This window comes from Oncorhynchus masou, chromosome 22, assembly GCF_036934945.1.
Source record: "Oncorhynchus masou masou isolate Uvic2021 chromosome 22, UVic_Omas_1.1, whole genome shotgun sequence".
Taxonomy (NCBI): Eukaryota; Metazoa; Chordata; class Actinopteri; order Salmoniformes; family Salmonidae; genus Oncorhynchus; species Oncorhynchus masou.
In genome coordinates, this window is record NC_088233.1 from 5884465 (window position 1) to 5898009 (window position 13545).

The following is a 13545-nucleotide window of genomic DNA, read 5'->3' on the forward strand; positions in this document are numbered from 1 at the left end:
AGTGGAGGGATCAGCAGCACTCCACATGAGGTTACTGCCCCCCCTCCTCTTGGGCATGTCCCACTGCTCCCCGGAGGCTAGGAGACCTCCAGAGAAACTCCTCAGGGCGTCAGACCAGGAACTAGACGGGCCGTAGATAGAGCTGCCGTCCAGCCACGCTGTCACCAGGTTCACCTACAGTACACAGCATGACATAACGTAACATCGCCTTTTTTTTTAAGACAGAAAATATTGTTTTATTGTCACATACCCCAGATAGGTGTAGTGAAATGTAACATAACATGACATGACCTAATATAACATGACATGACATAACATGACATAACATGACACTACATAGCAGGACATGACATAACATAACAGGACATAACATGACATGACATGACATAACATGACATAACATGACCTGATATAACATGACATAACATAACATGACATAACATGACACTACATAGCAGGACATGACATAACATAACATGACATAACATGACCTGACCTGATATAACATGACATAACATGACATAACATGGCATGACATAGCACATCTACAGATAGAACATAACAGAGTTTGTTATTTGGGGTAAAACACTTGGGACAGCGAGCTGCAGGCTTCCAGGCTATGGGTTTATCTGACGGGCAGTCTTATAAACCACCATGTCCAACAGACTGACCGCTGGCCTGACGCTCATTATGCTCCGGTCCGGCTCACTTGATAAAGGGCGTGGCACTAGCAACGCCAAGGTCGCGGGTTCAACTCCCTCAGGGATCACATACTCATTCTGAAATATGTACACGCTCGTTCTACTGTAAGTCGCTTTGGATAATAGTGTCTGCTAAGGGCTTCTATACTGTATATCGTTATATTAACTGTGGCGCTCAGTTACTAAGAGCGTGGCATTAGCAACGCCAAGGTCATGGGTTCAACTCCCACAGGGATGACAGACACATACTAAGACTGTATGCACTCACTAAGCGTCTGTTAAAGTACCTGTGTGCAAGGGTTATTACCTGTGTGTGGGGGTTATTACCTGTGTGTGGGGGTTACTACCTGTGTGTGGTCGTTATTACCTGTGTGCAAGAGTTATTACCTGTGTGCGAGGGTTATTGCCTGTGTGTGAGGGTTATTACCTGTGTGCAAGAGTTATTACCTGTGTGGGAGGGTTATTACCTATGTGTGGTCGGTATTACCTGTGTGTGAGGGTTATTACCTGTGTGCAAGAGTTATTACCTGTGTACGGAGGTTATTACCTGTGTGTAAGAGTTATTACCTGAGTGTGGGGGTTATTACCTGTGTGCAGGGGTTATTACCTGTGTGTGGGGGTTTATTACCTGTGTGCGGGGGTTATTACCTGTGTGTAATGGTTATTACCTGTGTGCAGGGGTTATTACCTGTGTGTGAGAGTTATTACCTGTGTGCGGGGGTTATTACCTGTGTGTTATTACCTGTGTGTGGGGGTTATTACCTGTGTGTGGGGGTTATTACCTGTGTGTGAGGGTTATTACCTGTGTGTGAGGGTTATTACCTGTGTGCAAGAGTTATTACCTGTGTGCGAGGGTTATTACCTGTGTGTGGGGGTTATTACCTGTGTGTGAGGGTTATTACCTGTGTGTGAGCGTTATTACCTGTGTGTGAGAGTTATTACCTGTGTGCTGAGTGTGTGGGGTTATTACCTGTGGTTATTACCTGTGTGTGAGAGTTATTACCTGTGTGCAGGGGTTATTACCTGTGTGTAATGGTTATTACCTGTGTGTGAGGGTTATTACCTGTGTGTGGGGGTTATTACCTGTGTGTGGTCGTTATTACCTGTGTGCAAGAGTTATTACCTGTGTGCGGGGGTTATTACCTGTGTGTGGGGGTTATTACCTGTGTGTGAGAGTTATTACCTGTGTGTGAGAGTTATTACCTGAGTGCGGGGGTTATTACCTGAGTGCGGGGGTTATTACCTGAGTGCGGGGGTTATTGGGGCTCTGGCTGGAGTGTTTTTCCCAGGGCCCCCTCTGGAATGGCAGTAGGACCTGGCCGGTACGGTTGGGGTCAAAGACTGGGTCTCCCTCTGGGACAGGGATGTGCATAAATTCCGGAGGACAGCCGGGAGGACGGGAGTCCTGGATCTCAAATACAACGTGGTACCCTGGACAGACAGAGGAGAAATAGTGTCATTTGGCAGGTCGCTGCTACTGTCAATCTATGCTAAAACCTTTCCAATCCTTTTTGACTACGTTGCCAGGTGTTTACTGGTCACTCATTTTGTGACTATGAACAACCTCCAAGCATTTCATTTCACAACATAGACCCGAAACAATATCTCCTGAATGAGTCGGAAATTAATAATAAACATTCAGATTGATGTTCCCAGTGTCGATTTACCGAAGAATACAGAGAGTACAGTCTGGTTATGTGCAGAGGGTAGGCCCGAGGGGCCCCTGGCCGTCACATCGCTGACCCTGCGCGGGTTGGGGAGCTGTGGCTCCTGGAGCGGCTGGAGGACCCCGTCAGAGTAGCGCGCGGGCAGGAGGCGGACCAAGGGGGAACCTGCACGCGCACAGAGGAGTTCCTCGTCATAAAGCAACAATTCTATAAACTCGTCGTATATCTTTAAATATTAATATTTACAATATTTAATATTGTAAGTTAGTGGTTAATATTTTGTGATAAACTTACCAACAGCACCTCGACTGTGATAGGCTAAGTTGTTATACCAGCCGTCATATCGTTGGACTTCCCAGGGGACTTTGGCCTGAGAATCTGCACAGGTAAATGTAAAGAATTTCACGGTCCTTTCAGAGTGATACTCAAAATGCCGGACTTGTATAATAGTTATCAAAGCTTATGCAGATTCCGTGGGTTTTACTAGTAGTACATAAATAACCCGAAATAAGTACCTGGTTACCAGGCTACTTACATTGAACGATAAGAGAAAGCACTGCTAGCACTGTCCACATCTGTTTACGCAAATCCATTGATGCGAGAGATTCACCTCAGCACGTAGAGACCCACTCCAAGACGGTCAAGAGTTGTCGAGGTGCAGCCTACTGGTGTGGAAAGTGCAAGGTAGGAACCCATCGGGGAAAATTGTTTCAATAAATGCGATATAGGGGATGTGCATAATTGCGACATAGCCAAATACGTTTCGTAATGCGTAAAAGCTATGTGATTAGCAGTGCTTTAATTACTGCTATAATTAAATTGTGTCTGACACGTATAGAGTAGTTGTACATTGTATGGAAGAAACAACACTAAAGAAAGATTTTAGACATGAAATGTTAATTAAATTTTTTTTTAACTGGAAAACTTACCCAATTTTGCGAATGAAATGTCATGCGTACTGAAGAGCCGGAGTTACGAAACATCCAGGTGAGCGAAAAGGTGCTCTGGAAGAACAGCCAACAGTGTGTCTAAGACCTAAGTTCTCATAATATACTGACACATGCGTTTCCTTGTAGGAATGGTCGTCACCGGTTCACACACCTCTGTTTCCAAAAAAAAATACCAATCAATGCAAGCCTAAAGATACACAAAAGAAGTGCCCGGTATAAAATAAGTCTCTCGCCTTTTTGTTACTACATTCGTTTATCCTTTTCTTTCTGTCCCTGTCTTGACCTGGTGGTCTACTTTTTTTGCACTTTCAGGTGAGCATTATTTTTATTTATTTATTTTACTATTTTATTTTATATTATTTTAAGCATACTTATTATGCATGACATGAAAATAGCATAGTGGTGGTTCAGAGGTAGATGGAGTTAGATTTGTTTTTTTGTGTGTTTTCTTTGTTATGTGTTTGTTGCTTACAAACCTGCATGGTCTAGTTTGAGATGGTTCTTTGGTCGGTGATAGTTTGCCAGAGAGGGTAAACTTGAGTGCAAGAGTATCCACTTACTGTACCCTTACTCTGTTTATTTTGAATGTACTCTTAGTCACAACAGAGTGGTTTCTTAAAGCACTTTGTATGAACCCCCCCCCGCCAAAAAAAAAAAAATTGGCTTACCAAATGAGAGTATGTTCAAGTAAAAATGATCTTTTCTTGATTCAGAAATAAAATACTTTCTTTAAGTGATATAATATATAGTATACATCCTGAGACCACAACCAAAAAAAATCAGCTTTTCATTTATCTGACTTTCATTTATCTTCATGTCCAGCCTTTATATTGAGCCTCCCAATGAGGTGTTTTACCATGTTCTTTAAAGGACAACCAGGGCTACAAGTAGAACACAACACTATTGGACATAAACTGTTGCATTCATGAGTTTAATTGGAAAATGTCTACAAAAAAAACCAAAAGGTCAACCAAAGGTCAACCAAAGGTCAACCAAAGCAAAAACCGGATAAAAATAATTTCTATGAATCCTGTATTCATAAATGGTTTGTTCAGTGGGAAATGAATATCCAACTGGTCAGTGACAACTGTTTGGAGTTTGTGATGGCAACTGTGAGCTAATTACAGTATTATAGACACTATGACCTGGGATTTACTATGATCTATGGAGAATAACCCCTTACAGTATTATAGACACTATATGAAGGGACACTATTTACTATGATCTATGGAGAAGAACCCCTTACAGTATTATAGACACTATGACCTGGGATTTACTATGGAGAAGAACCCCTTACAGTATTATGACCTGGGATTTACAATGATCTTCTATGGAGAAGAACCCTTACAGTATTATAGACACTATGACCTGGGATTTACTATGTAGAAGAACCCCTTACAGTATTATAGACACTATGTCCTGGGATTTACTATGATCTTCTATGGAGAAGAACCCCTTACAGTATTATAGACACTATGTCCTGGGATTTACTATGATCTTCTATGTAGAAGAACCCCTTACAGTATTATAGACACTATGACCTGGGATTTACTATGGTCTATGGAGAAGAACCCCTTACAGTATTATAGACACTATGTCCTGGGATTTACTATGATCTTCTATGTAGAAGAACCCCTTACAGTATTATAGACACTATGACCTGGGATTTACTATGATCTATGGAGAAGAAGCCCTTACCTTCTAACAACTCGTATGTAGCTTGCGAGTGTCCATGAGAGTCTCAGCTTTTCGTAGATAGCTTTTAATAGTTTGTAGCTCAAACCATTCGGACTCTACAGACGTTTTTGTAAAAAGACCCAGCTCTGGGACCCTTCAGGATGTTTTTTGTGTGTGTGTGTACTAGGTCATCAAATTGTGTACCACGACATCATATTCGTGTGATATGTTTCGAATTCAATTTGTTTGTTGTGCTTAAGATCCTGGGGCCGGTTGGACCAGTTGGTCGTAACTCTAAATCCAATGTAAAATGTGCTCTATGCAGGACCTAAAAGTTGTACCTGTTGCACCAGCTGGTCGTAAGCCCTTCTATGAGCTACGTATGGAGTAGGCATAGGATGTTACATTGGGACAATCTTATTTCATGATATACAGAGAAAATAATAGCAATATATACTTTTTAGAAGGATGTGAGTCTCGTGTTCATATTTCACAACCTCCGAGGGCTTTTTGAGATGGCTATGCACGAGTCGATAGCAACATAACACAATTGATTTATGCTACATTAAAGCATGCTAAATGTGTCTGATTAGATATTAGCAAACTAATAAATAAGCTGCAACCTCCACTTATTTGCCCAGACGGAGATCAAGTAACCAAATGCACAGATGGAAAGTTAGTGAAAGAAAATCACATTGATTCATTATCAGACAAGTCAAGAGCTTTCAGTCAGGATAATATAACCTAGGCTACTATGTGAGTGAAGAGCAAAATAACCCACCTGTTAATCTAGGCTTTCGTGCTAGCAAAATGTTAGCAAAATGATAACATGCTAGCAAAATGTTAGCAAAATGATAACATGCTAGCAAAATGTTAGCAAAATGCTAACATGCTAGCAAAATGTTAGCAAAATGCTAACATGCTAGCAAAATGTTAGCAAAATGTTAGCAAAATGCTAACTTGCTAGCAAAATGTTCTGATAACACCATTAGACGAGCAAACTAGACCAAAGTTTATCATCAGAAACACTCATCTCAGTTTGGCTAACATTTTCCCAGCCTAATTGTAACCAAATGTCCAAATGGAGATTCCGGGAAACAAAAATCTGACATTGATTGATTTATCATGACGAATCCCCACGCCTAGCAACCATCAAATCTCATGAACGCATATTGTTTACACCGGACTTAGCTACGACTAGTCTTATTTTTGGTTGGTGCAACAAGTTTAAATTCTGATCCCAAAGCAGGACGTATCTATGCCCGACTTAGCATTTAAAACCAACTTTATTTTACCCCCAACTGGTGCAACTGGCAACTGGCCGCCTATCTCTCTGGATCTTTAGCCAGTAACTGAGACACCCTGCTCTTATTAACACACTAACACTGTCTATTCTGGTCAACGCTGTCTGCTCTCAGCCCCCGAGATCCTGAGGAAAGATGACCTTCTACGATGACATTTACCCTTTCTACCCCCTACCAAGAACCTCCTTTATCTTCAGCACCCACCTCCTCACCATTATCCTGGTCTTCCTGGTCCTCACGGTCAGCTTCCTTCTTATTCTGCCAGGTATCAGAGGCAAGTCGGTGAGTAGAACCTTCCTATGGCGTAACATAGCCCACCTATAATTTAGCCCAAACAACTACCTCTTTCCCTACTGAATTTATTTTATTTATTTATTTATTTATTTTGCTCCTTTGCACCCCATTATTTTTATTTCTACTTTGCACATTCTTCCACTGCAAATCTACCATTCCAGTGTTTTACTTGCTATATTGTATTTACTTTGCCACCATGGCCTTTTTTTGCCTTTACCTCCCTTATCTCACCTCATTTGCTCACATTGTATATAGACTTGTTTCTACTGTATTATTGACTGTATGTTTGTTTTACTCCATGTGTAACTCTGTGTCGTATGTGTCACACTGCTTTGCTTTATCTTGGCCAGGTCGCAATTGTAAATGATAACTTGTTCTCAACTTGCCTACCTGGTTAAATAAAAGGTGAAATAAAAATAATAAAAAAATATTCATGCCAACAGAAATGGAATCTTCAGACTCGATTGATCTTCATTTTCCATTTCTGTTGGCACAATCTGACTCCATATACCTACTGTATGTAGATACATATTTTTAACCTTTATTTAACCAGGCAAGTCAGTTAAGAACAAATTCTTATTTTCAATGACGGCCTAGGAAACAGTGGGTTAACTGCCTGTTCAGGGGCTGAACAACAGATTTGTACCTTGTCAGTTGGGGGTTTGAATTCATAACCTTCCGGTCACTAGTCCAACGCTCTAACCACTAGGCTACCCTGCCTTATTGACTTAAACTGATTATTTCCCCTTGGCATGTGATTAACATCAAATGGATTAATAAAACAATAAAACATGTATTATAGCTGTCAGTCAGTGAAGGTAGGTACATGCTGCGTGACCTGACTTGAGTCCTCAAACCCTCTTTTCTAGAGACTGTTCTGGATGTTCAGAATCATCGTCAGTTTCTTCATAGGTGTGGTCATCGTAGGTAAGTACTGTACCTAGCTGGACATTACTATCAATTTCACATCATCATCTTTTGCAACACTATACAAGAGTTTTGAACTCTCTGCATATTTATAATTTATTTTCATACCACAGGATTGTAATGTAATGTAAAGAATTGTTGAATAGGCTCTACTCGATTCGGATTGGTCGAGAGGGTGTCAATTATTTCACAGTAAACTCACATCGAAAGAAATGATAATCGACTGCTATAAAGTAGTTCATAGTATTGTTGTTGTTTTTAGTATGACACCCAATCTCAATCTCAATCTCAATCTTAATCTCAATCTCAATCTCAGCACTGAATTTCACCAGTGACTGGGCTGAGGCCCGAACCACCACTAACGCTACCTACAAGTCCTTCAGCAGTGAGGAGGTGAACGCTGAGGTGGGCCTGCATGTTGGACTGTACGGCATCAACATTACTTTAAGAGGTAAGCCCCGTAGACCCTAGGCGGTGAGTCCAATAGGCTAGGGGGGAAGCTAAACTGACCCTAAATGTACATTCAAATAAATATGACAAATTTATAGGCCTCCGCATCGCCGTGCGGACTACGTATAGCTCCATATAGCTCCGCATTGACATGATTGGTTGGTAGGTGGGCGAGGGCGGTACTTCCTGTATAAATACACTCACTTCTTTGACAACTTCCTTCACAACACCTCTGCTCTGCTCAGCAAGTATGAATGCCCCCGTAAATGCTGTGCCGCCAATGCAGACACCAGAATGACCATAAATCTACTAATACAGAGTACTTATACAGGGCAGGAAGTATTCAGGACCCCTTGACTTTTCCACATTTTGTTACGTTACAGCCTTATTCAAAAAATGGATTTAAATATTTTTTCTTCATTCATTTACACACAATACCCCATAATGACAAAGACAAAACTTTTTTTTGTTGTTGAAATTTTTGCAAATAAATAAAGAAAAATAATCAGAAATATCACATTTACATAAGTATTCAGACCCTTTACTTTGTTGAAGCACCTCTGGCAGCGATTACAGCCTCGAGTCTTCTTGAGATGAACCGTCAGTTGAAAACTCGTGAACCAAAGGAACCGTAATATATACGCTAGGGTTGAATGGAGCCAAAACCACTCCCTTTTCCCGGGATAAATAACAGCGAGAAACCGGTAAATTATAATAAAATAATTATAATACATTATTTATATGAACACGACGTGCAAATGGAAACTGTTTACAATGTGTGGATGTCTAAATCTGGATTCTATACGGCCTTCTCTCTGGTCACTGCATGATCAACGCTCAGGGTGGAAACGGACAGCTCATCTCATCATGGTGACTTTTATTATTTACTGTGACAGGTGGACCTACATTTCCTGCAGCGTAGGCTATGCTACAGTAATATAAAAAGAGCTAATGCGATGTCTAATCTCCATCTCCATCTGGATATCATGATGTCACCTTATTTTTTTATATATTTTTTTTTTAAATAGTAAGGATTATTTTATTATAAATTCCAGCTGCAAAGATTTAAAACACTCATATATCGTTGCTTTAAATCAGTACACAAGCGAGTGGTCTTTCTCTCTCTCTCTCTTCATCAATTCCATTCAAATTGTATCCAAAATAGATCATCCTGTTCTAGATTGATATACATAGTCCTATATATAGATGTCCGAGCCTATTTCTTTCAGGTAATGAATCCAATGCAGGTTTAGTCATATATTTGGCTAATGAATGATGGCCTTTGTTTAATAAGCTTCTAACTGATAGCCTCTGTCTCTTGCGTAATACCCAAGCACCTGTGCTCCGCTGGCCTCTCCTTAGATTACGCTCCTTAGCTCTTGGAGTCCCATGCAGGAAAAGATAGACTACATAGAATAGCTTGCTTTTTTTTTTAAATTAATTTTTTTATCGGTGACAGACAGGTTGTGACAGACAGGTTGTGGCAGACAGGTTGTGGCAGACAGGTTGCCTCCCACCAGGTTACCAGTGACAGACAGGTTGTGACAGACAGGTTGCCTCCCACCAGGTTACCAGTGACAGACAGGTTACCTCCCACCAGGTTACCAGTGACAGACAGGTTGTGACAGACAGGTTGCCTCCCACCAGGTTATCAGTGACAGACAGGTTGTGACAGACAGGTTGTGACAGACAGGTTGCCTCCCACCAGGTTACCAGTGACAGACAGGTTGTGACAGACAGGTTGCCTCCCACCAGGTTACCAGTGACAGACAGGTTGTGACAGACAGGTTGCCTCCCACCAGGTTACCAGTGACAGACAGGTTGTGACAGACAGGTTACCTCCCACCAGGTTATCAGTGACAGACAGGTTGTGACAGACAGGTTACCTCCCAAGGTCTGGGATCTGGGATTGTGACACAGAACTTGTCATGTGTGTTATAAGTGCACGGATTATAACAGCCCATTGTCCTCTATGGTCTCTATCCTTCCAGGGAATCCTGTGAATCAACTGAACGAGACCATCAACTACAACGAGATGTTTGAGTGGAGAGAAACCATCGATGAGGAGTACGAGGATGCCCTAGAGAGAGGTCTACCTAACCCCATCCTCTATATCGCTGAGAAGTTTACCCTCAACAACCCCTGTGGTCTCATCTACCAGTACAGATACTCTGGGCGCTACGCCTCGGCCACTCTCTGGTAAGCTGACTAGATCTCAACACCGGTCGTGGATGTTTCACCACCAGATCTGAAGGTTAATGTTAAGCATCAAGGCAAATTAAATCAAATGTGATTTGTCACATGCACCGAATACAACAGGTGTACACACCTGTAGTGGATATTTCACAGTGAAATGTTCATTTAAAAGCCCTTATTAACTCTATTTTCTTAAAACTGCATTGTTGGTAAAGGAAATATTTACTAAATAAACTAAAGTAAAAAATACAAAAAAAGAATAACACGATAAAATAACAATAACGAGGCTAAATACATGGGGGGTACTGGTACAGAGTCAATGTGGAGACTAAATACAGGGGGGGGGGGTACCAGTCAATGTGCGGGGGTACAGGTTCGGTTTTATTTTTTTTAAATATATACTAAATTGCCTACATATTCTACCTGAGGTCTTCTGGTTGGGGGTAGAAGCTGTTAAGGAGCCTTTTGGACCTAGACTTGGCGCTCCGGTGAGGGTAAGGTTTAGGTTAGGTGTTCAGGGTTCAGGGTTCACGTTTTGAGGGGGTGAGGGTAGGGTAAGGTTTAAGTTAGGTGTTCAGGGTTCATGTTTTGAGGGGGTGAGGGTAGGGTGAGGTTTAAGTTAGGTGTTCAGGGTTCATGTTTTGAGGGGGGTGAGGGGTGAGGGTAGGGTAGGATAAGGTTTAGGTTAGGTGTTCAGGGTTAATGTTTTGAGGGGGTGAGGGTAGGGTAAGGTTTAAGTTAGGTGTTCAGGGTTCATGTTTTGAGGGGGTGAGGGTAGGGTAAGGTTTAGGTTAGGTGTTCAGGGTTAATGTTTTGAGGGGGTGAGGGTAGGGTAAGGTTTAAGTTAGGTGTTCAGGGTTCACGTTTTGAGGGGGTGAGGGTAGGGTAGGGGGTGAGGGTAGGGTAAGGTTTAGGTTAGGTGTTCAGGGTTCACGTTTTGAGGGGGTTTAGGTTAGGTGTTCAGGGGTTAATGTTTTGTTAGGTGTTCAGGGGTTTTGAGGGGGTAGGGTAAGGTTTAGGTTAGGTGTTCAGGGTTCACGTTTTGAGGGGGTGAGGGTAGGGTAAGGTTTAGGTTAGGTGTTCAGGGTTCACGTTTTGAGGGGGTGAGGGTAGGGTAAGGTTTAAGGTTAGGTGTTCAGGGTTCACGTTTTGAGGGGGTGAGGGTAGGGTAAGGTTTAAGTTAGGTGTTCAGGGTTAATGTTTTGAGGGGGTGAGGGTAGGGTAAGGTTTAAGTTAGGTGTTCAGGGTTAATGTTTTGAGGGGGTGAGGGTAGGGTAAGGTTTAGGTTAGGTGTTCAGGGTTAATGTTTTGAGGGTTAATGTTTTGAGGGTGAGGGTAGGAAGGTTTAAGTTAGGTGTTCAGGGTTAATGTTTTTTGAGGGGGTGAGGGTAGGGTAAGGTTTAGGTTAGGTGTTCAGGGTTCACGTTTTGAGGGGGTGAGGGTAGGGTAAGGTTTAGGTTAGGTGTTCAGGGTTACGTTTTTTTAGGGTAATGAGGGGGTGTAAGGTTTAAGTTAGGTTTGAGTTAGGGTTCAGGGTTAATGTTTTGAGGGGGTGAGGGTAGGATAAGGTTTAAGTTAGGTGTTCAGGGTTAATGTTTTGAGGTGTTCAGGGGTGAGGGTAGGGTAAGGTTTAAGCTAGGTGTTCAGGGTTCACGTTTTGAGGGGTGAGGGTAGGGTAAGGTTTAAGCTAGGTGTTCAGGGTTCACAGGGTTCAGGGTTCACGTTTTGAGGGGGTGAGGGTAGGGTAAGGTTTAAGTTAGGTGTTCAGGGTTCACGTTTTGAGGGGGTGAGGGTAGGGTAAGGTTTAAGCTAGGTGTTCAGGGCGTTTTGAGGGGGTGAGGGTAGGGTAAGGTTTAAGCTAGGTGTTCAGGGTTCACGTTTTGAGGGGTGAGGGTAGGGTAAGGTTTAAGCTAGGTGTTCAGGGTTCACGTTTTGAGGGGGTGAGGGTAGGGTAAGGTTTAAGCTAGGTGTTCAGGGTTCACGTTTTGAGGGGGTGAGGGTAGGGTAAGGTTTAAGCTAGGTGTTCAGGGTTCACGTTTTGAGGGGGTGAGGGTAGGGTAAGACGTAGGGGTTACTGAAGCGGCATCCAGAACCATTGAAAACCCTCTGACTGTACAAACACTGTCAAATTTAAAGCACGTGCCGCTTCCCCCTTCACAGGACAGCGTTCTGCTGCTGGCTGGTAGCCAACGTGCTGTTCTCCATGCCTGTCATCCTGTACGCCGGCTACATGATGGTGGCCACCGCCGCTTTCATCTTCTTCTCCATGGCCTCCTTCTCCACCATCATGAACCTGCCTACCTGTCTGTTCACCATAGGCACCTCTGGGCCTTCCAGACAGAGTACAGCGGTTCTTTCTGGCTGGCGCTGGCCACAGGTAAGGAAAGGTTTACCAGAGCTGAAGGCTCTTTCCTCAATTTAAACTTTCCTCAATTCCTTGTGTCCTCTCTCCTAGCCTCCATCTCACGAGGTTATGAGGTTAGGAGAAAGGACTCTAGGAGACAAGGAAAGATTAATTGAGAAAGAGCCAAGTTATGCACACTAATGACGACATTAAAGGACATTTTGTTAAAAAGGCATCCATGTTGTTTTCCAGGTGTCCTGTGTCTGGTCATCGGAATCCTGGTGGTTCTGCTGGACTGTCTGATCCCTGAGAAGATACGAGAGGCCTTCAGCGTCGGGGTGGACAACGACGAAGATGAAGATGTTTATTTTGGAGAGGGATACCTGAACTCCAACTTCCTGGCAAGCGTAACCACCACACCTTTGACAACCTTAGTACTTCCTACGGTAAGTCTGACAGTTTAATAAGTAGATGCAAGTCTAGCTCTGGTCCAGGGCTTCATTTAGTTGGCCTCTAAGAGTCACCATCACTACTGTAGCTCTACTGATGTAGGATCTTAATTTGAGCCAGCAGGAAAATAATTCTGCAGAAACAAGAAATGTGCATTTGTATTTGTATTATAATTAATGGACATTTTCTTAGCCAAAATCAAGTCTGAAATTTCTAAGTGGAAATTACAAACTTTAGAAGCCTATTTAAACCTCAAATACACAACAGGGTCATCAAATTAAGATCCTACATCTGTAGAAATAGGTCAATATTCTTGATTTAACTATAAATAATGTTATTTTCTTCTTCTTATGTGTCCCAGGATGAAATTCAGAAAGACAGCCACCAACCATCACTCCAGGAGCTGTCAATCGCAATGTAACCTAACGTAGCAGGTGTAAAAACACACCTGAGCGGAGTTCCCACATCCGGTTTTCAGCCAAAAGGTATATGCCTGAAAACCGTTGGCAACTCCTCTAAGTCAGATTGGAGTCAGATTCATAACGTCACTCCCCAGCTTGAAAGGCCTCTACCACACTATTGAAT

General features: G+C 42.5%; 2 protein-coding genes across 2 annotated transcripts in view; one reads left to right on the plus strand and one right to left on the minus strand.

Annotated features, from left to right (window-relative positions):
- LOC135509775 (dual oxidase 2-like) overlaps positions 1–2961 on the minus strand; it is a 43610-nt gene extending 40649 nt beyond the window's left edge. The window contains 5 exon segments of the mRNA XM_064930675.1: positions 1–174; positions 1945–2132; positions 2369–2533; positions 2663–2746; positions 2904–2961. The exon segment at positions 1–174 is cut by the window's left edge and continues 28 nt beyond it. Of these exon segments, the coding sequence (XP_064786747.1) occupies positions 1–174; positions 1945–2132; positions 2369–2533; positions 2663–2746; positions 2904–2961 (669 nt within the window).
- A 3466-nt stretch (positions 2962–6427) lies between these two features.
- Positions 6428–13381, plus strand: LOC135509776 (dual oxidase maturation factor 1-like). Its single transcript, XM_064930676.1, is given in 8 exon segments — positions 6428–6581; positions 7463–7520; positions 7837–7971; positions 9962–10169; positions 12327–12492; positions 12495–12543; positions 12763–12956; positions 13322–13381. Coding segments are annotated over 8 exon segments (1017 nt in total). The 5' UTR covers positions 6428–6434.
- The last annotated feature ends 164 nt before the right edge of the window (positions 13382–13545 follow it).